The sequence below is a fragment of the Orbicella faveolata genome, unplaced genomic scaffold, assembly GCF_042242905.1.
Source record: "Orbicella faveolata isolate gen_17 unplaced genomic scaffold, um_ofav_v1 contig_12, whole genome shotgun sequence".
Classification (NCBI taxonomy): Eukaryota; Metazoa; Cnidaria; class Anthozoa; order Scleractinia; family Merulinidae; genus Orbicella; species Orbicella faveolata.
In genome coordinates this window covers 22,439,701-22,467,023 of record NW_028301539.1, presented here as the reverse complement: position 1 = coordinate 22,467,023, position 27,323 = coordinate 22,439,701, and the positions used below count along the sequence as shown (strand labels likewise).

Below are 27,323 nucleotides of genomic sequence, written 5' to 3'. Positions count from 1 at the left end.
TTTAAAACGCTTATTCTGATTCTGCCTAAAACCCGCCTCGAGGCAGTCTGTTTAAAGAAGAATCTCCCCAATTTCTTTACCAGAATGAGGCTGTGATGAAGACCGTCAAGTTTTATAACATCTGTCTGAACAAAACGGCTGTTGAAGCACGGGGAGATGGTCCGCTGCTGAAGTTAATTGATGACATGGGAGGATGGAATGTGACGGGTAACATGACGCCTCTCTCGTCCATGAATATTACCCAAAGGATTGGCAAAGTAACGAGTGAATTGTTTAGCAAGCCATTTATTGACATCAGAGTGTTCATCGACCCCCATGATTCAAACAAACACATTCTTCAGGTGAGACTTGTTTGATTTCTTTTTTTTTTTTTAACAAATTTCGTCATACTAGTGGTTAGTAGCCAAAAGTGCCCTCTTTCGGATTAAACTGTTCACAGCGTCAGTCAGCCTTGTCGCAAATCAGGACAGACATGGGGAAGGTTAAGAAGGTTAAAGAACGAGAGGCCCATTTTAAAGGGGCGAGATAGTTTGTCATTTCTTTAAGAGTGTCAATTTCGAAACGTTTTATCACAAATTAGGGCGCCCATGGCGAGACGCCAATGTTTTATCGATTAAATTTTCCTTTTTCCGTTGTTTGACGGCTGGCGGTGAACTTTTTCCTCACTTTTTCGGCCCGTTTGACGGTTGACGGTTGAGACCCCCCTAAAAGTCAATGTAATTCTTATACATGTATGTCTGTGTTTTGTAGAATGGTATCTTTTGGGGGACCAAAACGCTTGAGCCCCACCAAGATTGGCCGACTTTGAGAGGGGTTCTTCATTAATATTTTCTGAGAAGTACCCCTATCCCTGTTACATGGAAGGTTCCCCCTGGAGAAAAACAGACAACTTAGCCAATCAGACTATATCAGTAGAACAGCAGTGGAACTAACTGTTGTCGAAGGGTGGCGGGAGAGGAAGATAAAGAAAATGCGCTTTATTTTACATCATTGTTTTGTAATTTGATTTCCTTTCAGCTTGGACCGGGAGAGCTTGGAATGCGCAAGACCCACTACACACACAATACGTCGGATTATCGGACCGTAAGTAAGAAGATACGTTGTGCTCAAAAAGCAAGAAAATTGCAGATACGTATCAGTTTGAAGATTTTCTACACAGCCAGACCATATCTACTATCAATAACGTTTCTGACTTCCTTTTAAAGGTTCGAGAGGCTTACAAGACGTACATGAAGAAAATCGCTAAGTATCTTGGAGGAGGCCCTGACTCGGACGAACAGATGATGAAAGTTTATGAATTCGAGACCAAGTTGGCAATGGTATGTTAACAACGATTTAAAAAAAGAACGTTCGCCTGAAATTCTTCTTCACTTCCTCTAAAAATCACTGATGCTCCTTTCGTGTTTAAATTGTTCTTAATTCTCCACTCTCTCCAGTCAATTTTTACACTAACAAGTTGATGAAAACAGAAGGAAACTGAGAGGCGAAAACGTACATGTCGATGAATTTGTTCCGACACGTACGGGCGCAAGTGTCCCAAATAATTGTGGTGCGCGGGGATTTAGCCTTCAAATTCTTTCACAGTTGTTAAATAAGGGAGTGGGACATTTATTTCTGTGCATGTATTTCCTCAACTGTTGCTCCTGGATATGAGCTCAGACCATTTTGGTTAAATTAATTGGGCTTATTCCATATATTTCTTCTTTCTGTCGAATAGCTGGAAAAAGACGTGGACGAGAGCAACATGATAGAAACATTAAAAAAAGAACTCTTGCCTGGAATGATAGACTTTGACCTGAGGAACACACTGGAAGAAATCAGTAATTACTCTAAAACGGATGTAAGTTTGAAGATGACAAGTATTACAACAAATGGTGTTTTGAGAAAGAGAGGCAAGAAGACTGTACAGGTGGCACAGGCGTTTGAGAGATCTAGAGTGACACGTACTTGTCACAAGAGACAAGACGTTTCGCATTACTTTTGCGCGTCACCAAGAGTCCCTTTATACGTTAGTGATTTCCAATTTAGCGTAATGTTTAGGCCATAATACTCACGCCAAGGAGAATTGGAAGGGCGACAAGGGTTAACGGAAACTAAAGTTCCCTACTATTCTTCCGGGGTAATCGGCTTAAACTTTGCTTAACCAAGTGCTAAAGGTTAAAACTCAGTAGCATGCGCAGTAAATCTTTAAGTCCAATTTTGCCCCGACATGGCTTTCCTGAGTGATTTTAATTCGATAAAAAGAGTCAAGTCTTAGTTGGAAAAATGCGGAGTTGAAACGTGTATTTTGTAGGGACAGTTACTGTTAAATAATCTGTTATTTGCTTGTTTTGTTTTGAATTTCTGCAGCTTAACCAACTTGTTTCCTTGGTAAACGCAGTGTTCGCTAGAACCAACCGTACGTTCACGAAAGACGAGAAAGTTGTCGCCTACCCTCTGACGTATTACGGCCGTCTCTTCTCCTTCTACAAAAACATGACCACATCGTAAGTGGTGGACACAGCAAGTTGTCCTTTAATCTCACTTTTGACTGTCTTTTGTTTTGTCTTTCTAACATGTTCAGAAAATACTCTGCCGTTACCAAGAGGTGCATTTAGAGAGTGTGCGTTTAGAGAGTGTATGCTAACATATAAATGAAGTTAAAAAAGAGATGTGGTAAGATACCTAACACCGCATCGGACGACCCAGAAACGCGTACCCATATCTCCGGACCCCCGTCTCTCCCCCCCCTCCCCCCCCCCTTTCGACCAACCTGCTGGTATCGCCTCGATCGGTAACCCCAATCCCTCCTACCCACGCACGGGCTCATCATTGACAAGTGCAAACTTGATTCTGTCGGTTCTTTATGATTTAGAGATCCAGTGGTGTTCGTCAATTACATTATGTGGACGGTCATCAATAAATTCGTTACAATGATGCCCAAGAAATACAGAGATGCTTACGACGAGTATATCGTCACCATAACAGGGAACAGGACAAGTGATCGCTGGAAGCAGTGTATTGATAACATGCAGACCGTGTTTTCAATGCCGCTTGGGTTACTGTTTGTGGATGCGGCATTTGACGAAGGAAGTAAAGAAACGGTATGAAGGATGAAAATGTAACGCTAATCCTTGGGGGTGGTCCATTTGACTTTTTAGGGATGGGGTGGGTGATTTTGAAAAAAAAAGTAGATTGCAAGCATACTTGTACCTAAAAAGTTCAAGCAAAAGATCAATGCCGAAAAAAACATTTACGCAAGTTTAGAGAGCCGAGAAAAGGCATGTATGTTGCACGGGGAAAAAATATCGTGCTCGGCTTGTACACGTCCCGAGTAAAGCATTTACTTTCGCATCAAACGGTTTTTTTACAAATATTCGTGCCTGTACCAGATCACCCTCACCACATCCCTCTCCTCCCCCTCCCCTTCAAAAGTTAGATGGTCTAACCTTAAGGGCTCTGAATAATAATTGTAACAATTGTTTGTGCTTATGATCTATCGGACGGACAAACGTATAAATGACGTCAATGGAATCTTTTTTTGTTTGTTTCTTTGTTATATAAAACAGATATATTCTATGTTGTCGTGCGTCTGTTCAGTAATAGAGTACAGATGACGTCAAAACGTGATAAGAACATCAGTGACACACTCAGCTTTCGCCTCGTGCGCAACGTATTTGTTCTTACCTCATTTTGACGTCATCTGTGATCTATTTAACAATTAGACCCGTAGCCCGCAAGGGCTACGGGTCAATAGCCCATTCGGCTTCGCCTCATGGGCTATTGACCCGTGGCCCTTGAGGGCGAAGGCAATAGCAAATGCAAGTTGAAGAAATATTTATTTGGGAATAAAACGATAGAAAGCGTCACGCTCGATTGCGCCAATTTCGCTACTCGAGGACTATTACTAATAGACCTCTAGTAGCGTAGCCAATCAAAATGCAGGATTTGCATTGGTCCACTAGTTGGGTGATACTAATAAACGATTAGATTATGAGCTCGAGATTTCTATCGCGTGAGAGCGAATAATCTAATTGTTTTAGTATAAATCTACTAGTCGCCAGACTTTATCTAAAACCGCTTCACAGACACCTCGAAAATGCAAAGAAGCGGCCGTCATTTTGTTAAAAACCGAATATTGCTACGCTACTAACTATCTATCATAGAATAGATAGTGAGTAGCGTAGCCAGTCAGAGAACAGCCTTCGTGATAGAACGCTGGTAGAATTATACTAATACTGAACAGACGCACGGCAACAGGGAATCTATTTGTTAAATAGCTTGCCCCCTTGCCTGACTCATTCTTTTAAAAGATCGAAAAACAATGTCGAGGAAAAGGTTGTTGTTATTCATCGTGGTAGATGTAATAATAAAGTGTATTATCGTGTAAATAAATAAAGTGTATTATCGTTTGTCTCACGATGTAGATCGCGACGTTTCGACTGCTTACTGCTAGTCTTCTTCAGGCGATAAGGTCGACTGATTGCACGGTATCATTTATATCACAAAGGTCGGCTGTGATTGGTGCATTTCGATCCTCCTATTGTTCCATTGTTCCGACGAGTAGCTGCTCCCTCAGTGGTCCGCTGTGATACCGTTCTCCTGTTGTTGTGTTTTTTTCATCCTGGGCATCCATGCTTCAGGAATTTCAATTCCACTATCCCTGTTGATGTTATTAGGGTGAAGTCTTATGTGAATAGCTTCCTTGACCCTACGTGTGTACCAGTGAGGATCTCGATCAATAAACTTGACCTCATTCCAGATAGGATAGTGGCCGGTCTCGTGGGTGTGTTCAGAAACGGCGGAGGTCTGGGTACGGGCGAGTCGTATATCTCTGTCGTGTTCTTTGATCCTCTCCTGCATAGATCTCCCTGTTTCCCCGATGTAGACTTTGCCGCACTCACAGGGAATCCTGTAGACAACACCATCTTGTTTAGCCGGGTTGACGGTGTCCTTTGGTCGCACTAAGTGTGACCGAAGAGTCGTGTCAGACTTAAAGACGGTGCGAATGCCTTGTTGTCCTAGGCAGCGGCGGAGAGACTCCGAAACTCCTTGGACATAAGGTAAAACGGCGGTGGATTTAAATTCCGCGACAGGCTCTCTTCTTGGGGTTGTTCGTGCCTTTGTGATCTTCTGTACCAAAGAGGAGGGATATCCGTTAGAAACAAGTACAGAAGACAGATGTTTCTTCTCTCCAGCGATTACTGATGGTTTGGTCACGAGACGTTTAGCCCGGTCGTACAGACACTTCACAATACCGCGCTTTACTGACTGAGGAGGGGGGGGGGGGGGGGGGTTGTGAATCATACGCTAGGTACTGATCAGTATGTGTTGGTTTCCTGGAAACCACTACTCGCTACTCGCCGGAACAATGGAACAATAGGAGGATCGAAATGCACCAATCACAGCCGACCTTTGTGATATAAATGATACCGTGCAATCAGTCGACCTTATCGCCTGAAGAAGACTAGCAGTAAGCAGTCGAAACGTCGCGATCTACATCTCAAGTGACTACATCGTGAGACAAACGATAATACACTTTATTAGCGAAAAACAAATAGCGCCAAATGCAAGTATTTGTATTTCGGTCTCATTCGAGTGGTCACAGGCAATAGTTGTACGCCTTGTACAGCATAATGGCCGTGTTTACCAAGGGTTTCAGACTTGTCATGCGTGTAATATTATAACACAAACACTTACGTGTTGTCAAAAGAAGCTATTGTGAGAGACATGGTACGTTAGTCGCTTGGTGACAAATTTCAATTGAGCGGGTTCCCAATTCAGATGCGTTCGTCTGGACGAATTATTCACCTGACATATCTAATGCTTCTATTTTAATCTATTTTTGTTCTACTTTGTTCTATTTTTTCTATATTAATCTATTTTTAGGCGCATAAAACTATTTAGTTCTTCTGGCGTGTGCCGGATTCGTCTTGTTTTCCGTCTTTACCTAGACGCATAATATGCTTATTTGGCAAGGACGCATTATTCGTATGCGTGGATAAATACCGCCAAAGTAAAAAAGTCATTGAAAGATCTGCGGTGCGCCTTTTAGCATGTGAAGGGATAAATGTAAACAAACATCCGGGATATCAAATGATATGTAGTTCTGTTAGTATGAGTAAAAACCGCTTATTTCATCATTGAAGATCACACAGATGACCCGACTCATTAAAGAGGAGTTTATCAATGGCCTTGAATCACTACCCTGGATGTCTAGCATGACAAGGGCGGCTGCAACAGAAAAGGTGAGGTGATCTGTGGTAAAAAAAGGTTTAATACAACGAAAGAAACAATTTGTTTGCTAAGAAGTTGCCTTGGAGCGACTGCGGGATTTTTGGAAACGACACAACGACTGAAGCCAAAGGCGACAAACAATTATTATGAAATATTATATGAGATACATTGTAATAAATATCATCAGAAGTTAACGTTTGTAATAAATTCTTAGCTTTTACAAGAGAAGCTAAGAAGAAGGATAAGAGAGTTAATCCTCCATATCGGCTTACTCCCAACGAAATCCTTCCGAAGTTACTTTAAGACATGGTACCCAGTTCTTCCGCGGATATATGCGTGTATATGTTTTCGCACAGGATTAAAATGCGTGTAAATCCCTTTGGGCTGTTCACGTGAGCAACATCCCTGTCGCAGGATCGAGTATTTCTAGACCCTTCTGGGATTATCGAAACCAAGAATGATCTAAAATAACCTTCAGAGGGATTACCTTGTGAATAAGGCCTACAACTATATATGGCCGTCTAACTGTCTTGCCCTTCCGCTTCTCTTGACTTGTGACATCATATGAGCAAGTTTGGTGGCTTTAGTGTGGATAGTTACGGCCTGTAATACTAAACACGAATCCCTGCAGTCCCTAAATTAAATTTCCAGTTATCTGATTTTTGAAAGCTTAGGACATCATTACTTCATAACTTCAGAAGAACTTCCCGTTTAGACTTTGAAAGGGTAATTCCACATATTTTTCAGCTTTTAGACGCTCCTGTTCAGAAAATGTCGTAAAATCTAATCATGGAAAATATAATAGCGTTTAAAAACACTATTTACAGGTAAAAGTGTTGAAATGAATTGTGGAAAAATAACTTTCCATGCATCAATGTATCTTTTACTAAAATGTCCGTCTCGCTCTGTCTTCCATGTCTGCGAATGGCTACATCAAATCTAAGAATATGTATGTACATTAACTTCTCGTTTTTGCGGTCAGTGATATCGTAGCATAATGGTAAATAATGATAATGATAATGATAATGATAATGATAATGATAATGATAATGATAATGATAATGATAATGATAATGATAATGATAATGATAATGATAATGATAATGATAATGATAATGATAATGATAATGATAATGATAATGATAATGATAATGATAATGATAATGATAATGATAATGATAATGATAATGATAATGATAATGATAATGATAATGATAATGATAATGATAATGATAATGATAACGATAATGATAATGATAATAATAATGGTATCTCTTTTTTTTTCCATCTTTTCTGTAGGCTAACGCTATCTCAGAAGACATTGGTTATCCAAGCTACATCAAGAATCCAACAGAATTAGCTGCTAAAATCAAAGGAGTAAGTTTAACAAACTGACGTCAATTTGTTTTGTTTACGGTAACAAATTATCAAATTGTCCGCTCTCGCTGGTTGCCCCATCGCATAAATTTTAAATTCATGTGTCTGTCCGCTTATTGACAATGAAAATTAGCCAATGGGCGCGCGAGAATTTCTGCAGTTGTCGTAAAAAAAAAAAATCACTCGCACTTTTTTCCCGCGCTTTTACGTCAGCTACGTGTAAATACTTCGATCGAGGTTTGATTGGTTCACTAGTTTGTCTGCGTCCTTTGTGATTGGTGAGAGTGATAACTTTGGTTTTGGTTTTAAATTTCTCTAGGTTTATATCTTTTACCACCATTTCTTTCTTGTCTTTTTTTTTTTTCGTTTCACAGCTGAAAGTAGAGGATAATCTCTTTGAGAGTGCAGTCAACATCCACACGTTTGTCGCTGATGAATCGTACGGATCTCTGGATAAGCCTGTCGATAGGGATCAGTAAGGAAATTAGGGCTCACTTGTGATTAAAGCGATTTTTCGAGCTTTTATATTCTCTGTAGAGTGAGATTGATGCCCTGGGTAAATAGAGATTTAATATGATATTGTTTATTCACTAATTCTGATTTGTTTTTTGACATGTGTAGATGGTTCCTGGGCCCATCTCAGGTGAACGGTTACTACTCACCGAGGCAAAACCGAATTGGTAAGTACCGTGACTGTTTTATGTGCCCATGCTTTGCAGATATGCCAAACCATCAGTGAGCCGCCTATGGAGTCCCGTGGAATGGCGCCCAACGCGTTTCTTTCAATACTAGATCAGAGCCCGGTTGCTCAAAAGGGGGTTAAATTAGCCGTAGGTTTGTTAACACGAGGGTAAAATAACATTGTTCAAAACAGGATTGTTGGGTCAGTTAGTTAATCTCGGGTTAAGGGAGTTAAACTGTATATAATATTGTTTGGTGGTTTTGGACATCGAAATAGCTTCCCTTCAAGCTAAGAAATGTTGAATATCGCCCAAAGCAAGTTAAACAACGGTGAATCAAAATATCTTAACTGTCTGTTTTTCAAATCATTTTAGAGCACGTCTGTCGAGATCATGACTTAATTTTGTTTTCGTAAGCCTTGCATGCCCTCGTTACACACAGAAAGATAACCTACTCATTTTTCTCGATTTTCTTTCCTAACTTAGCTTCGAACAACAGATCTAACATAACGCGTGATTAAATTTAACACCGAGTTAATTAGATTAAGACCAAGATGGGAAAATATAGATGAGCACAACTAGGCAAATCTTATTTCACTTTTAACTGCTAACTAATATTTCTCGTTCGGCCTGTTAGTCCCAGCAGTCAATATATAGAATTAAATTTATCGAAAGCATTTTGACCGGGGTGAGTAAAGATCTTGTTCTACTAGTATCAAGTTATGACTGGGCGTCGTTAAAATAATAATTGCTTATCAAATATTTGATTTATTGATTCATTTATTCTATTTACTTTCTCTTTGTTCTGGTATAGTTTTCCTAGCGGCCATTTTGCAACCTCCGTTCTTCAATCCCAGCTACCCCAAGTAAGTTTTACTGGTCAAACTCATTAATGACATAACGAACTGAAAATAACACAGTTCAGTTCAAGTCGCACAAGCACAATGTAATAAGACGTTTATACTCTAATCACCCTGAAACGATTATAAAGTATTTTGTAACACAGCATTATGAGCGGGCATCTCGTTTATTGATACATGATACAGGGAGCGTACGTCATCATAAAGAAAATACTGCAGTGAATAAACAACAAAAAAAAATAATAAATATCAAAGTTGAAAGAGATGCCTTTGAGTTGCTCTTGCATAACTTACAAATCTTAAATAGCCTACTAGCACCTAGTAAATATGCCCAAAATACTTCAACATTGAACACGAATCATACATGATGAACGTACTCCAGTGTAATTAGCAAAACGTTACAAAATGTATTTTATTCCTATTGTTCAGGTACTTTAACTATGGTGGTATTGGCATGGTGATTGGTCATGAGGTAACACACGGATTTGACTCCACAGGTATGAATGATTCAAACGGTGCCCATGAAACCAAATGAAAAAGTTGCCCCAGATAGTTCTGTGGCATTGATGATAATGTTTTGACAGAAAATTTTTCTATTGTAACTTTATTTTCTCCCTCGACCTTCCCGAAGACAAGCCATCAAGGAAGGCATTTGCTTGCGCGGCCATTTCGATTTGTTGAAGTCACAGGGTTTGCACAACTCGCGCAAAAAGTCATTAGATATATACTAAAGATGGTACTAAAGATGAAAATATTTCATTTCAAAGGCTATCATATATTATCCTATCATGCTCTAATGCCGTACTGATTACAACCACAGACAAGAGAATTCGAAGCTGGAACTCTGAAACAAAAGAGGACAACACATTTACACTGCACGTATACTTTTCTCTTTAACTAAGTTCCCATTTCCCATTCAATGCCTAAGATCTGTTTGTCGTTTAGCTAGTCAGCACAATAATTATGTAAAGTAACTTTTCATTCACCTTCAGGCAGACTTTTTGACAAAGATGGAAATGTGAACAACTGGTGGTCTCTCATGTCATTGAATGGATTTTCCATAAGAGCAACCTGTCTTTCCAAACAGTATTCCGAATTTGACGTTTATGGCAAAAAGGTAAAATGGCGAGCAGTGTTCCATTACGCTTGATTGACGGTATAGAGAAGAAAACTGTAACTGACTTTGAGGTCCGTACTGTAAGATGCGGACCTGGGAAAAAAAAAGCGAGGATCGTAACTTACAGTACGGACGGAGAAGGGAGATGATCTACTGTGTTCCTGACGAGTTCGGAAAACTATTTTTACACGTGCGGACTGAATGCCTCATGATCAAATGACTGACGCACGTTAATGCAAGAGTCTCGATGCAAGAGGAGTTAATTCGACATTGTTTTAAGTCGTTAGCACGTTTTGATACAACTCAAAGAAAGCGAACGTTTTAACTTTTATTCGCCCTGTAAGTTAAGAACACTTGACTATAAATCACGAGACGTTTTGGACACAAAAGCAGCTTTAAATTTTAGAGGGCTATACAGTATAATACGGCCCGCTTAATTGACTAATCCCAACGCGCGTATAGTAATTGACAGATATAATAAAGTCCGATATGTGCAAAAGTTATAGATATCAAGACCTTGCTTTGAGGTACTAAGCTTCCTTTTAACGTTGCATTAGGTCTCAGTACACACTGCAGAGAAGGTGACCTTAATTAAACTAAAGCCCCGGCCAAACGATCGCAACATGTCAACGCAACATATCGCAACACTGTGCAACGTATTGTGCGCGTGTGGCCACCTTGTTGCAACATGATGCGACGTGTTGGTTGTTGTTGCCCAAGTTTGAAACTGTTCAAATTTTTCATGCAACATTTGTGTATGTTGCATGATGTTGTACTCGTTTGGCCAGGTTCGTGCAACAATGTTGCGCCCTGGTATGTGCATTAGTTCGATTTTCAACACTCAATATGTTGCAACACGTCGCAGCAGGGTGGCCAAACGCCCGCAACACGTTGCACAATGTTGCGATATGTCGCGTTGAGATGTTTCGATCGTTTGGCCGGGGCTTAAGCTATCCGCCTAGATATTTGTATTTTGGTAAATTCTTGAAATTTTGAAAGGTGAAAATCCTTTTCTGCTTTCAGATAAACGGGAACCAAACACTTAACGAAAACATAGCGGATAATGGAGGGATCAAACTGGCATTCAACGTAAGACAGTCTTTCATAATTGTGAATTTAATTTTGCACTTAAAGAAGGATGTGATTGTGATTGTCGAGCATTTTCTAAGTATGCAAAAATAGGGGGGACAAACTCGTCAGAGTAAGCGTGTGACGTTAACAGTTACAACGATACGCCGGAGACCAGGGGAGCAAAGCATACAAGTGCCTCGCCCCAAAAATCTGCGCAAAAATTTTCCAAGATTGTCCACTTTCTTTCTGTCAGTCTACAATCTCTCAGTTTCGTGGTTTTTTATCTTTTTCCTTGAGTACTTTTCTTCGCTTTATCCTGGTCTGTTTCATTTAGTTTTCTCCAATTTTTTTTCCTCAGGCATATAAAAAGTTGGTGGAGAAAGAAGGCACAGATGGAGCTCTCCCTGGACTAGGATTGACAGAGGAACAACTGTTCTTTGTTGGATTTGCGCGGGTTGGTATAATAGAGAAAATTAATCCTCACAAGCATTTTTTCTAACATTTTTGTGATTTAACTTAGAATTTGACAAAATGCAAGTGTAATACGTTCTTAGAGTAATCATTTGGTTATCTGTTCAACACAGTGGAAGACAAATCACGAGTTTATCTCTCACCTTTCCAATTGCATCGTTTACGGCTTTGGCATTTTCTTCCTTTTTAAGAGTGTTTTTGTTGTTGTTTTTTGGAGACTTGCTGATCATCAAATAAATAAACCCACGCTGAATGTGTTGAAACCGAGAACCTAGATGTGTTTAGACTAAAATGGTCCGCTTTCAAGTACACATTCAGTAGTTTTACTTTATTCAAAGAGTACAGTACTGATTGTAAGGAATCCTTCTTTTTTGGTTTTGTTTTTTCGTCAGCCATGGTGTAGCATTTACAAAAAGAAAGCAGCTCTTCTTCAACTTGAGACTGACTCGCATTCGTTCCCTCAGTACAGGTGAGTCCATGTTGTCTGTCCTTTGTTGACTATCTGTGCTCTGTGCTTTGTGCTCCGTGCTCCGTGCTCCGTGCTCCGTGCTCCGTGCTCCGTGCTCCGTGCTCCGTGCTCCGTGCTCCGTGCTCCGTGCTCCGTGCTCCGTGCTCCCTGCTCCCTGCTCCCTGCTCCCTGCTCCCTGCTCCGTGCTCTGCGCTCCGTGCTCCTTTCACCGTGCTCTGTGCTTTGTGCTCCGTATTCCGTACTCTGTGCTCCGTGCTCCGTGCTCCGTGCTCCGTGCTCCGTGCTCCGTGCTCCGTGCTCCGTGCTCCGTGCTCCGTGCTCCGTGCTCCGTGCTCCGTGCTCCGTGCTCCGTGCTCCGTGCTCCGTGCTCCGTGCTCCGTGCTCTGCGCTCTGCTCTCTGCGCTCTGTGCCCTGTGCTCTGTGACTGGTATTGACTCTTGCCAGTGACTGTAAAACCCGTTTGATTTTGCTGTGCTCTGACGAAGAGGTGACGTTCGCTGCGGCGGTAACTGACCTGGCAAACAGCCTCGTTCCCAAGGTCTCCTTACAGACCCCGAGAACGAGGTTGGTTGATAAGTCTTCTACCACCAGGGTTCCTTTGAATTCTGATTGGTGGAGCAAAACTCACCAAAACGTTCTTATTCCGTGTTTTCTCTTTCAGGATAATCGGTACTCTTCACAACTATGATAAATTCCAAGAGGCATTTAAATGTAAACCTGGATCTGGTATGAACCCGGATAAAAAGTGCAGCCTTTGGTGATTGGAGTTATTTAGTTTTCCATAAGTTTTCCATTTGATTTCAATCAACAGAGAATACAGATAAATACGACAAAAATAAACCCGTTTAAAAATTCTTTAGATATCTCAGTAACCCACCATTTTTTTTATCAATAAGTAAATTCAATTGCTTACAGTTGTTATATTGCTTCTCCGTTGTGCCAATGATTTATGCATTATGCAATGCTTCATCGTTTTTTTTTTTTTGTTTTTTGTTTGTTTTTCATGAGGTATATATTATAAAATCAGTATTAAGTGTTTATCTTCAATTCAAATTTTATGTCATTGCCACTTTGTTGTATGTATGTAAGATATTGTCATATTTTCTTTAAGCTGCATTTTTTTTGGGTAGATTAAAGTATTTTTTGTATAAAATTTGATTAAATTCGAACTTAAAATTTAAAGTGCACCTAACCTCAAAAATGTTTTTTCGCTAAAACGAATCTACTTGTTATTTGAAATAGTTCTGCGAAAAAATTTTTGGATTCCGTTAAATCCTCGATTTTCTGTGCCCCGACGAAATCTCGAAAATAGCTCCAAAACACCGCCATTTTGTTTCACGACCGAGTTTGAGGAGAATGGGTCCGGCGGCTCTTGTGACGTCTACTCAGGAAGGTTGGATATCTCACGTCCTCTCATTTCCTTCAGGATGGTGCAATACACATTCGAAAAGTAGGCAGAAACGCCTTCCAGAGGTGCTATCGGCTGTTGCGGCAATATTCCAGATTTAAGGAAAGATATACTGTACAATTTACTGACGATGATCGGCTAATGGTGCAACAAAGACGTAAACGATGGTTGATTTTGTCGAACCGAAACAAGCGAACTGAATCTGTGATCATGAGAACCATTGAAGAACTCTCACTGGAATTTGTTCCGCAGACTTTCGAACGCTATTTTCATAAATTTTCTGCTTAAAGCTAACCAGCAATTTGTAGAAATACTACCGACAACCTATATCTTCCAATCCCGCAGTATTTATAACATAAACGGCAAAGTTGTGTGATCCGATCATGATCAAGAAGCGTTATACTGATATGTAAATAGATCGCAACTGTACGCCGCTAACCAACACTTATTTCTCTTTCGATTTAGATGAAAGTCGAAGATTAATCCTTTAGAATTACATGATAACAAAATTGTTAGACTCACAGAGTTTTTCGAAGGTTTGGAAATCGGCAGTGCGACAAAGATTCTGTGTAATAGCGTCGAAAATTTGACCGCGTAACAGTATCTGCGGACCGCTTAGGGAACACATCCTTTTCGCTTATCCGACGAATTTCGCTGCAAACTTTGAGAACAATTTACATTGGTTATTTGGAGTTATGACTTAAAACGTGTGACAATGTGAAATCGGTAATTGTATGAAATGTTTCCTTCCGCCTTGCTTCCCGCAGCTTCAAAAATACAGGTCCAAACAATACGATTTTCAATCGATCGAAGCCAATGTTTTGGAGGTCATCAAGTCTCGAAAACTGCGACACGTACGTCGCTCTTATAAACATGAGGCATTCAACTGAAAGTAAAACACAAACTGGATTTAACAGAACAATCACACCTTGACAAAATACATTCTCGCTAAGGACAAATGTAAACGGGCTATAAACACGCGTGGGAATCTTATGTTTAGTTGACGAAATTACCATCCAAAGCAGTCCTTGAGTTTTCTTTCCTGCTTTTCGTTTGCCTGCTCCTTCACTTCGTATCTAGCTTTCCATTCCTAATATACAAGTAGCTCGTCCGCAAAGAAGTCTTCCCCTTCGTCGCTTGAAATATTGTAAATTGCTCTCAAAGCTCTAAGCAGTGAGTTCACAGTTGTCGAACGTGCTCGATCGAAGTTTATTTCGGAGTCTTCCGAATCGAAACTTAACTCTGACTCCAGTGATGAAAAAGAAATGAGTCTGGGACAAAACTTGGACGTTTTAGTCCCAAAATACATCGGAACGATTAGTTTTGTGTTTCATTTTCTCGAGCAAATACAGAGAGTTGACTGAGGCGCCATTGTGTTTGGTTCCTGGGTAGACGTCATCAGGTACCGCCGCCCCAGACTCCCTAAAGCGCGGTCGTGAAACACTTCAAGCGCGACTTTGAAAGGGCACAAAAAATCGAGGATTGAACCAAATTCAAAAATTTCTTCGCCCAAATGCTTCAAATAAAGTCTAGATTCGTTTTAGCGCAAAAAAAAAAATTGGGGGTGAGGTGCACTTTAAGTACTCACTTAGCATTGTGTTCAACTTTTTCCAGAAATAAGCTAAGAGCATGTTTTCAAAGGATAATAATTTGGGTTTCACAGTTGTCTCTGAAAATGTCAGGAACCGAGAGTGGCATTTCGGTTATTGTTATGGTTAATAAAACGGTGCGAAAACTTGTTCATATGATTTTGTTCTTACTAACAAACGAAATACCAACTAACCAGAAGGACTATAGATTTGACTATAGACTTACACGTCTTCCAAGATTTGTGGTGTTAATCCTTTTCTTTTCTTAATGCTGAACACCAGGCATATACCCTTCGAATTCAATCCATGTTGGCTTCTAATGGAACGAAAAGTAACTTGCCAACACGATGGTTTATATCCTTAAAGCCGAGGTTGCTTGACAACTTCGAACCACTTATAGAAGTCGTATTTGCCAAAGCTAATCAAACTGCATGGGTTCCTTGCAGTATATCACTGTGGGCTACTCACGTGAGTGTATCATTGACATATTTAAAACAAACAAACAAACAAACATTTTTTTTTTTGGTTTTGAATACAGTTTACTGACTTAACTTTCAATTGATTACTTTGACTAATTAAAGTTACAATCATAAATCCCGGCCTTTTTTCAGAATCAACCAAAACAATTTCTTTCTGAAATTCGGTGAAAATCATGCAAAGCCTTGTGTGACATATTCCTCTAGTATTACCAATATTCTTTTGCCTCTAATAGTCTTTTGGACTGGCTTTTTGCGAGCTTCGTTTTTCTGTCAATCTGTTAAATGTTGGTTGTTGTTGTGAAACATAAATAAAATGACATTGTTAGTTTACGAACACTGTCATTTCTAATTTCATTGTTACTGATTTGTACACCTCGGTGATACTAACTATTGCAATGATTATTACTTGGCATGTTTTCATCCATGGAATAACTACAGCCAGAAACTTATATAACTCCAGAAGTAGTAAATGTTCCATGTTGAGCTCAGTGATCAACGCTGTATTTCTTCAATCCATGCAAGAATCTGTCTCCGTTAGTAGATCATGAACAGTGGTGGTCTCCAAATCGATCCTTTTCTTAACCTCAGTGGCTAAGTCCAGGACAATAGGCTGCCTAAGGGACCCATCCCTTGGTTCATAATCGATGCGTTCGATGTTCTTCAGATTCAGAGAATGTGTGGGTGTGTCGTCACCTTTGGTTATTTGCAGTTTCCAAGCCCCCTCGAGTTCGTTTATCAACAGCATCCTCCGTCCATTTTCCTTCAGCCAGTTCCTTAGTTCGTCAGTAAAAATCAACGCGTCTGGATCCCACTGCCGACCACCTTTGACATCCAACTGGAAGGTCAAGGTCGATGGCGGATCCATGGTTATAGGCGGCTTCAACAACAAATCTTGGGAAACACCCACTTCTCCTTCGAATTCTTTGTCAAAATGGTAGCTTTGTCGGTTATCTAGTTTCGCCAACTCTGCGTTCACATCGATTTGAATACGCTTGTCATGACGAAGATCAGCCACCAAACGATCCTCCCCATCATTCCGTTCTTCCATGAGCCTTGCAAAGTTCTTGACAATGGGGAGCTCGAACTCGTTTCCAGGACATTCAACATGGTATTGATCTCTCGGTACAAAGAACTTCAGACGCCAGGAAGGACGATCCAGGTCAAAGCTACGGACGAGTAAAACTGACATGTTTGACTTATGCATACAACTGTTTATGAAGTCGGAAGACAAGATCAGTGCACCCTTGGAATCATTACTTTGAATGGTTTTCAAAACGAATCTGCTTTGGTGAGGATGAGGTGGATAAAGAGCAACATTCGCTTTCTGGCAGTAGCTTCGGTTTCGCGCCGAAGCAGAATCAGAAAAATACTGCGTATTTCCTCCTGCATCAAACATGACTGCATCACTGGTTTTCGGCCGAAGTTGCTCCAAGGTCATTTCGATTCCATCTGCCTCCGTTCTCACCAAGTGGGTGTTGCTTGCTCTCTTGCTAAAAACGATTCTTGCGCGAGAATACTCTGCGCATGCCTGCCCTTTGTCTTCGTAAATGTACAATGTGCGATCATCTTTGGAAAACTGAAGACATCTGTTCGTTATTTTACCACCTCCACCCTGATAGCTGCGGCTTTCGAGGATAATTTTGCCTGGTGTTTTGGATTGATCATCAATTGTGGTACGGGAATGTAAAACCAGATGAAGGTACAGTTTATACACGTTTTGTCCCTTTGTCTGTCGAATGAAAAACATTCCGCCCAACATAACATCCACTATGTCGTTGTACGGCGTCCCCACGAACATCTTGATCCCTTCTACGAAACCCCAGTAAACGCTCACTGGCCTTCCTTGATCGTCAGCAACCCTATAGTGTAGTTTTCCAAAAAATATCTCGTACTCCACGCCGAGAATTTTGTGGTCGCGTTTTTGTACCTTCGGCATTCCTTCAAAAGAAAGAACGTCATTATTTCTCTGCATTACTTTGTACCTTCCATACGCTGAACGGATAGCAAAGAAAGCTTTCCGGTTCGGATTAGGTCGTAGTTGACTATTCAATATTCTGGGTTTCCCGACCAAGCCATTTATTTGAATGACGTCGTCGCCTGCGCCTGTTTTAACTGTAACACATCCGGGTAAGGGTGTTACGTCGTACATATCGTCAATGATCACATTGTCCGGCTTGTCATCAGTCTCGCTCATGTAAGTTGTAATGTCCAGTCCTTTTAGTTCCACGCTGGCTTTTCCAGCTACCAAATTAGTATTGACTATCACTGTGGCACCCTTGAATTCATCTGTAACTTTTTTACCGTAGAAGTCGTAACCAATGTTTTCAAGTCCTGTAGGATTCCAGAAAAAATTGCCTGGATACTTCGATTTGTCCAAATGTCTTTCCGGTCCAATGACCAAATAACCATTTTTTTCTTTCGATGGATTCTCGGGCTTGAACGTAACATGATACCCCCACATTTGTAGTCTACCTTGGATGTTTTCGATCATAAGACCTTGGTTCACCTCATACACCCACGAAAATTCAAAATGATCTCGTTGCGGAACAAGGTTGGGGAGATCCTTAATATTTCGGTCCAGCAGCTTTTTTGATCTGTCCGTGAGGTCTCGAATCATCTTAACGTGACTTTCGATTTGCCTGTACGGATTAAGGGCTGTAAAGATTTCAACCATAATTGCCGCCAGTCCAAGAATAGCGCCCACGAGTGCTCCAACGGGACCAGCAACAGCCGCCAGCGTAGATCCCGTAGTTGCAAGTGCGGAGACAACAAATCCCGTGATCCCAGCAAGACCTGAAGCAAGGGAGAGTGAACTTGCAGCGATTGCAGGTCCGTCTTTGTTCTTGATGGCTTCTGCAAGCTGCCAGGCGCTGACACCTACCGTTGCTGCATCGAACAGAGGTCCCAGAATAACATCAGTCCACTTAACGACCTTGAGTACATTCTTGATTCCTCTTAGATCTGTCACTAGATCTGTATACAACTGACTCTTCTGAATAATTTTGGTGACATCTGTCTGAAATGCGTTGCCTATGCTCCTTTTCTTTCGTAAAAGTTTGGCCTTCAGAGCGTCTGGAGTTGCTGCTCTCGTGGCGTCATCAAGAACTCCCGTCTTCATAATGTTACGGTAGTCATCAAACGCCTGAATAGTGTTTCCAAATAGTTGTTTGTTCTTAATCATTCTATCGACTAGCTTGTGCACCACTGGATATGCGATTCCCTGACCAAGGTCCCAGACTGTCAAGGTTGCTATAGCGAGTTGAATGGTCTCCATGGCTTCTTGGATCTCTCCACGTGACATTTGGGCGTATGCAGCCAGTGTGTTGGAGCGCCAGTATGCCCCAACAATACCAAAGGTGTAACCAGCCATATCTGCAGATCGTTCCAGACCCCTGGTACTCATGGGTAATCTCCGGAAAGTCTTACCAATACGCGAGAGCTTAAAGACGTTTCCGATACCAGCAGCATCGCCGTAGGCAACGAGAGTTAAAGCCACAAAAAGAGCTTGAAATGTGAGTGCCATCTTTGGCTTGCATTCTGAGAAAATGAGAAAAGAGAGGTATGACTGGTCAGGCGGAACTTGGCAGAATTTAGAGAGAACTTCGAGAAATCTCTCTTCGATCTCCTTAAGTATTATGTGTGTCATAAATTTCTAGAAGTCTGGTTAAACTGGACAGCCGCCCGGCTAACCAATACTACTTCTACTTTTGCGAACTTTCGTACGTACTCATTTTTTGTTTCAATTTTCTTAGCAAACTGAATGGGCTAAGGATCCATGAAAATTTTACCCCCTGGTTCAACAGGTCTTTATCATTCTTTTTGTACGACCAATCGGACGTCTCCTGTAGGCACCTTTGAATTCGTAAACTTTTATACTTCAGATAATGCGTCTGGCAAGAAAACAGAAACATCTCTATTGGGTATCACCAGCTAGTGAGGTCGTCTTCCCTTTGAAGAAGAACTGGATGGGGTTGCTGTTAACCATCGAACCGTCAGCAGTTTAACTGACAACTGACAATAGCTCCAATTATTTTTTTCTCACAAGTAGTCTCTTGACCTTATCATCTTCACCTACAATGTTTGATAAACGGCCAAAAGGTTGAAAGACAATTGACAGATGGCAAAACTTAAACAAAGTAGAGCTAACTTGTTAATGTCATCTTGTATCACCCTCTGTGACAGAAATCACGGGCGAAACGGGCAATAGCAGGTCATTTTTACAAATTACCAAGAGAGATACAGACTTATTTCCGGCGATAAAAGCTCATTGTAAATCAGTTAATATAATTTTTTTAAAAATATTGCCATGCGAGCAGCTATTACCTTGCAAATGGCTGCTTGCTTCCAACAAATAAAAAAAAACAGTTCAATCTTAGTGACACACCTGAATTAAATACACGATTTAAAATGGTCAAATATATATATCTTCACATTCTATACTTTGTCATAGAGGAACTTCACGTGTACAGCATTGTGCGAACTAAAAGAAATAACGAAATGAATACTATTGTTGTCATACGACATTATTGAATGGCAGAAACTCATGTGATATAACTTAATTATGTCTTGGTTAGGAAGATATTTTCTCTTCCAGGAAAAATCACGCGAGATTTGTCATAATTTACAACCACAATCGTCAAGGGTGGGTTAAATATATAGCTATGTATGGAAAAACGAACTTTTTTTTCTGGTATTAGTACAAGTAAGTGATTTAATGTATAGATATACTGCCAGAAAATACCGTACATAGAAAATGATAAACGTAGAATTGTACAATCTAGGGCTATAAAACTGAACTATCTACCTTATTGAAAGAAAAACATCTTTTGCAATTTCTTTTTCTACTAACCTCAAGACCGTAGACACTAATGACTCTGCATTCGCGTTTCCTGTCAATATGAGTGATGTGTTTTTGTCCGAAAAATTTATTCCACTGCTCCGTAATTTGCAATTCTAACCTCAGAGTTTTGCCTTTGGCTCGTGGCTAACTTAGGAACAAAGGACATTCTTTAGATCAAACGGTTCAAGAGATCCAAACGACCTCTGTTATTTCTTATTGGCTTATTCAAACTGGCACTAGTAAAATGGCACTGTTACTGAGAAATATGTTAGCTATTTTTCGTATTTTGTTTAATGTCTTTCTTTTTCTTTTTTAATTGTTGTGACCACGTTAGCAACCCTTTTTCTCTGAGCCTGTTTCTGAATAAAAGCAGGAAAAAAGAGGCAGGTTCTTATTTTCAATTGTTTAAATGGATGAACCAAAGTTTCACTATTCTGTCATTGTTTTGTTAGCTTTTTCAAACTGGTATAGTAATAGTAACAGGGCAATACCACTGAGAAATATCAATATTACCTATTTTTATTTTTCTCCTATTATATTTTTTTACCTTTCTCTGTCTGAATTCGTAAGGAACCTTCTTTTCCTTCATAAATAATTGAAGACAGTGTTTCCAAAAGAATTAAGTTTCAAATTTAAATCAAATCGAATTAAATGTAAATACATTTAATTCGTTCATTTCAAAAAGGATCAAATGAATTGAAGGAAGCTTAAGGTTAAAGTCATCGAATGATCAAGTTACTGCCAAAGACGTTTCTTTAGAAATGAAAATTAAACGAGTGCATAGCATTGTGAAATACTGAAAATTTCCTACGTTTTATTAAAACGTTTTGAATTAATAGAAGTTGCTCAAGTCAAGCTCTTTCTTTTTTCTGCCATGGGAATCTAGGTTTAAAGCTTTTGTTTTAAAAAAACTAACTCATTGGTAGATTTAAGCCCCTCGTGAAAATACATTTATCTCGCTGTTTTCTTTAACTGACTTCTTAGTACTTCGGACAGCTTCAATATTTTTTGCACTTTTAGCAAATGAAAACAAGGGTGCAAACATCAGTATAAATTTACGAATTGCTTTAGTTTTCCAAGAGACTGTCACATCACATTGATTCGTTAATGTCGTCTCCAGTTTTCCCCTCTTTAGATCATTTAAGTGCGTTTTTCACATTTAGAACATTTAGAATTTAGATCACACCAAAAAATTTTATTGATTTACTTAATGAACAACAATGAAGGTGTCATTGAAAAGACATACCTTTTAGGAGGCTTTTTCACGTGTTGGGATTCTTCTGAGTTTCTGTAATATGGTGTGTGGTTGAATTCGAACTGGCAACAAAATTATATCATTGTTTCCAACAACAGGGGGCCTTTCTCTAATAGCTACCCCCATGAGGGACTACCTGATTCCACTGTGTTTTAACGTTTGCTTCACCTGTGCTACAGGGTTAATTTTCTGGTATGGTTCCCTTGCTTCTTTGCTCGCCTGTTTACTAACTTCAAAACTGCCCGTCAAAATAAAATCCCCGATTAGACAAAATGTGATAAACAGGAACGTTCACTGAGAAAATTTAAGGTTTTGAACGTTTAAACCTAAAAATGGGAACATTGCATCTCTTTTTAAGTCGCTACGACAACTAATTGAACGTGATAGCGAGGGCATCAGTGATGTCACCTATTGTTATTACTATGCTAGTTAGAAAACTATTGGATGGTGAAACAAAGAGTTCTTTTGTCTCACTTTTTGCTTATTTGTCATGTAAATGCACCTATACTTAGCATAAGAACAACTTGATTTACACAACAAAAACAGTGAGATCTATATCAAAACAAGGTCGCCTCCAGCCTCGCTGCCATTCAAAAGCCAGGTCACTGAGCAGACAACTATAAAATGGTCTATTGACGAGAAGATATTTGAAGATTGAAATGATGCTTAATACGACCTTAAACTTAAACTTATCCCTGCTTTGAGCAACAGGGTCATGCATGCTGAGAGCGGGCCGACTCCTGTCCGACCTACAACAATGTACTAGCATTAGGCTTTAGGGAACCCACACTCACTTTACTTTTAAGTTCTAACCGACCATTTAACAGTTCTGTGAAATAGAATGACAATTTATATGGACAGGTTATCCGGGTGGGAAAGCTGTGTCCCTCAAAAACATGTTTACTAAGTACAAGACTGGAAAAAGGGCCACTTTACTTGGCTCCACTGCATCAATGTGCAATCAATAACATTAGCAGATATTCTTTGCAGATAGTGCTACAAAAAGGACTAATTCCAAATGAAGCTTACAAATGTACGAAAAATTGTCTTGGCTTTTGATGCTGTCACAGCGCATCGACTCGATCGTAAATGTCGTCTCCAGCTTATCCTACTTTAGCAATCAACTCTGTTTGTAATATTCCAAATTTGGCACAAGAAAATTTTCATTGAATTGAAAAAAAGGAACTACAGTGTACGTCTTACACAATAAAGGGGTATCACTTAAGGGTGCGTTTTTTCACGTTTCTTTTGAGTTTCTGTAACATGGTGTGTGGTTGAGCTGGTAACAAAAGTATATCGTTGTTGTCAGCAGCAGGGGGTCTTTCTATAATGGCTAACCACCTTGAGGGGCTACCTGGTTCCACTGCGTTTCACCGTTTGTTTCTCATGCAAAGCATTGTTAATTTTCTGGTAGAGTTGCCCGGCTTGTTAGCTTGCCTCTTTAGTAACTTAAACACTTCTCAGAAAACGTTGATCTTTTTGATACGCTATTGTCTGAGCAACAGACCTTTCACAATTTACAAAAAGTAAAATCTCGATCTATTAGGTAAAATGTAAAAAGACAGGAACATTTACTGAGAATTTTTAAAGTTATGAACGTCAGAGCGTCAAAACGGGCACGTTGCACCTCTTCTTAAGTTGCTATGACAACTAATTGCTCGTTGATTCTAGCGGTTGCATTAACGTACTTCATCCACATCGTTCCGTTTGCTCACTCCCCTTGATTCGTTTGGAAGTGTCAATGGTGGAGAGATACATGCATTTAGAAGTATCACAATTCTGCCATAAATAACAGAATGGCATGTAAAAACGTGGGCTTGCTAGTGTTGCTATTGTCTACCCTTTTTGTAATTCGTTTAATGCTTACACATGTGGCTGTATTTAACAAACAAAGAAGCCTCGACTGTGCTCTGTTCTGTTGTAAAGCACGCAGAAAGCGGTAGAGCACGAAAGAAGTGTAGGGGAAAACACGAGACGTAGTCGAGTGTTTTTCCCTACTTCTTGAGTGCTCTACTGTTTCCTAAGTGCTTTACAACAGAACAGAACACAGTCGAGGCTTCTTTATTTGTTTTATGATAAAGAATCCGATAATATCCCCACACATTTAGCTGAATTTTCAAACCAAACTTTATTTTCCAAACGAGCAAAAGTGGCGTCAGCCGTACACTGTTCTCTGATAAAGCACGCTAAAACAAGCCAATCACAATCCTTGTTAGAATTGTTCAAATAATTTGATTGGCTAACGAAGCGACAGCTGTCAATCACAAACTGGACTTCAGCTAAGCTTTCAGTTTCGAGTAGTTTGAGCGGCTTTCGAGAGAAGAACGATACCTTCAAAGTTCCCTTTTAAGTTAATATTTAAATACGGATCTTAAGGCAGGTGAAGGTTTATAGTCCAGAGGAATCCGGCTGTATTGTGGCCCATGAAAACGTGCACTTTTCCAGTGGAAATTACGAAACGCTGAGCTCAAAGCTTGCGGATGAATATGCGAAATGCCGAGTTGAATTTGAAAGGAGCTACAGTTATTTACGGCTTGTAGCCGCATGCAACAAGATTGCCCGAACTAGCGTAAAAGTTAGAAAGACTAAACGGCTCCCACTGGTTCTAATCCGAGCACAGAAGAGAATATCAGAGCAAGCTTTGCACTGACCACTCGTCGGTTCACTTCGCTGAGATGACCGGAGAACGAGCGTTACTACACTGCACATAAGTGTTGTTTGAGCAATTGAGCATTTTTACAAAAATAAAGTTTCTCATCATAAACAGAGACAGTTCAATTGTTGTTTTCTGTCGTTGTTTTACTTCTTAAGTATAATTTCTGCCTTCGTAACAAATATAATGTCTTTTATCGAAGCACTGTTTAGGTTGAGAATTTGTTTATTTCGCTACGTGTTTTGTCGGCGGGAATCTAGCAAAACTCGTTATTTTAGTACAGTTGCTACTACTGTTGCTATTAATGGTCTCTGTGAGCCATATTTACTACAGACAAATAGCTCGTTTCCATTGCGTTTGTCTGAATCACAGAGGATGTTTAATTTGGGGCAAATTTGTCAAAATTCCGAAGCAAAAATTTGAAAGCCAACTTACCGTCATCAACCCGTGCTCTGTTCTCTGATAAAGCACGCTCTTTCAGCCAATCAGAGCGCGCGTTATAGGGAAACTTTATTATAATTTGTAATAGGCCATGTTCGATATATCAATATGCTAACATGGCTACGAGCCTTTCGGGGCAAATATTTATGTTTGGTGTTGGTTTCTTTTGAGAATTGAGGGACAAAAGAAACTTTAAAAAAATGGCAATTTTGACCCGAAAGCCTCGGAGTAAGTAAGAATATTAATATATCGAACGTGGCCTATTAGGACTGAAAAAGGTCATCAGAAAGCAGGCCACCATCTCCTGAAATCTTGTTTGGTGCGATGAGTTTCAAATCCTTTACCCCAGGCATTTGGGAAAAGCTTGACTGCTGAATATATGGAAATGCAACACAAAGAGACACACAAATGAAGCTAATTTGAAAGTTTGATTTTCTCAAAACACTCAGTACAAGGCACTGCATTTTGGACCACCGGCGAAAAGAGAAGACGAAAAAACAATAACTAGAACAAAACAAAAGGGAAAACGAAAAAGAAAGAATGACATTGCCATGGACACTCTGGAATCCAAGTGAAAATAAAGTCAGTTACACGCAAAACAACTTATTCTGGGATTGAAAACCGGCTTAGCTTACCTAAGGCAGTCGTAACTGGTCCTAACTACTTATTAACCAGAGAATGAGGTCAATACGGGAAAATCTCAACCTAGACCTCACCGTATTGACCGAGCGATCGCTCGGTCAATACAGCAAGGCCGAGGTTTGAGATTGCCCTGTTTATATGACCGCACCTTTCAGGTTAATAAGTTGTTTATCATATGGCTTTCTGGTTTGTTTTTGCAGGCCCGTAATCGGCCCGTGGGCAGTATAATTGCGGGAGAATAATTCCCTAGAATTAGCCAATCAGAGCGCGGTTATATCGACTACAAACACACGCCATATAAGAAAACGTATTACTTAATTGAGTATTGGTAACGATATCAGCTTGAGTCCTGCAAAAACGTTGGACACCAACAGCTTATGAGTTTGTTTTCCATTTTATAGCCAGGTGCTTGCGAGTGAAAGAAGGTAGGTCGTCAATCTATTGTAAAGCCGTCAAAGAAAAGTATTAATGAACCAGTTGTTCTACGCAAAAGAAGTCAGTCTTGCTTCTGATTGCAAAGATTAAACAAGCACAGCGGAATATGACTAAATGATTCATCAAATGGATATCAGGGTGGAAACTGGAAGGGAAAATAATCATTTTTCGTTGGAACAAAATAAAATCGACGCCACAGCTTGATCAGTAGAGCCTCAGATACAGGTACAAATTATCCTAGATAATATTATATATGTTTGCAATAGTAGTTTTTCAGTCACTATTAGTTCAAATCACTGTACGAAACGGTGCAACAAAATTGTCTCCGATTATTATTTTACGAAAATCAGTTTGATACTCAAAATCAGAGTATAAAATCCAAATAGTTAACTCAGACATGAAAACGTGCGCTGCATGTTAAGAAAAGATTAATTTAGTTTCTGTTTCTTTTATGTAATGATTTAGTATTTCAGTGAGCCTATACAAGGATTTTGTTTTCGGATAAGTTCGTATCGACAAAAACTGAGCATGCTGAGAAAAGATTTAAAAATTGCGGTCGTTTGGAGCAACGATTAACATCTGGGATTGAGCAAAACTCTAGATAAAAACTGGGAGATCTTAAAGTCTGAACGATATGAATTTAGCCTTGGGAAAAACAAAAAACTGTGATATGATTATCCCTCACAGAAACGATCAAAAAAAATAAGCCATCATGGTATCGTCTGATTTCAACTTTCACCTTTCTTGAAAACAAACAAAGCTTTTGAACTTTGTTTGTCAGGTTATCGTGTTGTACTTCTGTTTTACGTTTTTGTACCCCTAAGGCGGACAAAAGTTAGCTTCGAATTTTTCCCTAGTTTTCATTTTGTATTTAAACCGCCCGATACTGAAGCGAGTTGCATTCTCCTGTTTCCTCAACAAAATTAAAAACATAGTCAGCGCGGCTGGTTACCGTATACCTTTCTCGCGTCCAAGTGATGTAGTGCGTCCCATTTAAGTAAGATACTTAAAGCCCTTTATCAAATTAAACTGCTTATAAGGTGGCTATCAAACTTTGCCGATAATTTGGAAATAAAATGAATTGCCGATATTTTCACGACGTCTAAATGTGAACGACCGAATCGCCTACTGGAAGCTACAAGTCAAAGGGAATTTCTACCGGTTTGTCCTCAAATTTGGACAATAGCTAGTTTGACATAAAAACAACAAAAACTTGTCTGCGAATTCTTTAATTCGAAATATTTTTACTACCACAGCGACTTTGGTACCATTACTCCACATTTTTTTAATCCTATTTCGAAAATGTTCTGTAAGCCTTGG

At 39.8% G+C, this 27,323-nt stretch overlaps 2 protein-coding genes across 7 annotated transcripts in view; one reads left to right on the top strand and one right to left on the bottom strand.

Annotated features, from left to right (window-relative positions):
- LOC110060015 (endothelin-converting enzyme homolog) overlaps nucleotides 1–15,410 on the top strand; it is a 36,144-nt gene extending 20,734 nt beyond the window's left edge. For all 6 annotated transcript variants that reach the window (XM_020766744.2, XM_020766745.2, XM_020766743.2 and 3 more), the window contains 17 exons: nucleotides 84–341; nucleotides 1,018–1,083; nucleotides 1,206–1,319; nucleotides 1,718–1,840; nucleotides 2,350–2,486; nucleotides 2,855–3,083; nucleotides 6,129–6,227; nucleotides 7,516–7,593; nucleotides 7,968–8,068; nucleotides 8,215–8,273; nucleotides 9,088–9,139; nucleotides 9,563–9,630; nucleotides 10,126–10,250; nucleotides 11,274–11,339; nucleotides 11,680–11,775; nucleotides 12,185–12,261; nucleotides 12,923–15,410. In XM_020766744.2, coding sequence (XP_020622403.2) covers nucleotides 84–341; nucleotides 1,018–1,083; nucleotides 1,206–1,319; nucleotides 1,718–1,840; nucleotides 2,350–2,486; nucleotides 2,855–3,083; nucleotides 6,129–6,227; nucleotides 7,516–7,593; nucleotides 7,968–8,068; nucleotides 8,215–8,273; nucleotides 9,088–9,139; nucleotides 9,563–9,630; nucleotides 10,126–10,250; nucleotides 11,274–11,339; nucleotides 11,680–11,775; nucleotides 12,185–12,261; nucleotides 12,923–13,022 — 1,848 coding nt within the window. In that variant the 3' untranslated portion in view covers nucleotides 13,023–15,410. The remainder of the gene's footprint in view (nucleotides 1–83; nucleotides 342–1,017; nucleotides 1,084–1,205; nucleotides 1,320–1,717; nucleotides 1,841–2,349; nucleotides 2,487–2,854; nucleotides 3,084–6,128; nucleotides 6,228–7,515; nucleotides 7,594–7,967; nucleotides 8,069–8,214; nucleotides 8,274–9,087; nucleotides 9,140–9,562; nucleotides 9,631–10,125; nucleotides 10,251–11,273; nucleotides 11,340–11,679; nucleotides 11,776–12,184; nucleotides 12,262–12,922) is intronic.
- Nucleotides 15,411–16,199: 789 nt separating this feature from the next.
- On the bottom strand, nucleotides 16,200–19,411 carry LOC110060071 (uncharacterized). Its single transcript, XM_020766825.2, has one exon. The coding sequence runs from the start codon at nucleotides 19,381–19,383 to the stop codon at nucleotides 16,246–16,248; it is 3,138 nt and encodes a 1,045-aa protein (XP_020622484.2). The 5' UTR covers nucleotides 19,384–19,411; the 3' UTR covers nucleotides 16,200–16,245.
- Between the last annotated feature and the right edge of the window lie 7,912 nt (nucleotides 19,412–27,323).

Bases quoted from the DNA above. Each gene is read 5' to 3' on its own strand.
- LOC110060071 (XM_020766825.2), bottom strand. From the start codon at position 19,383: ATGACACACATAATACTTAAGGAGATCGAAGAGAGATTTCTCGAAGTT.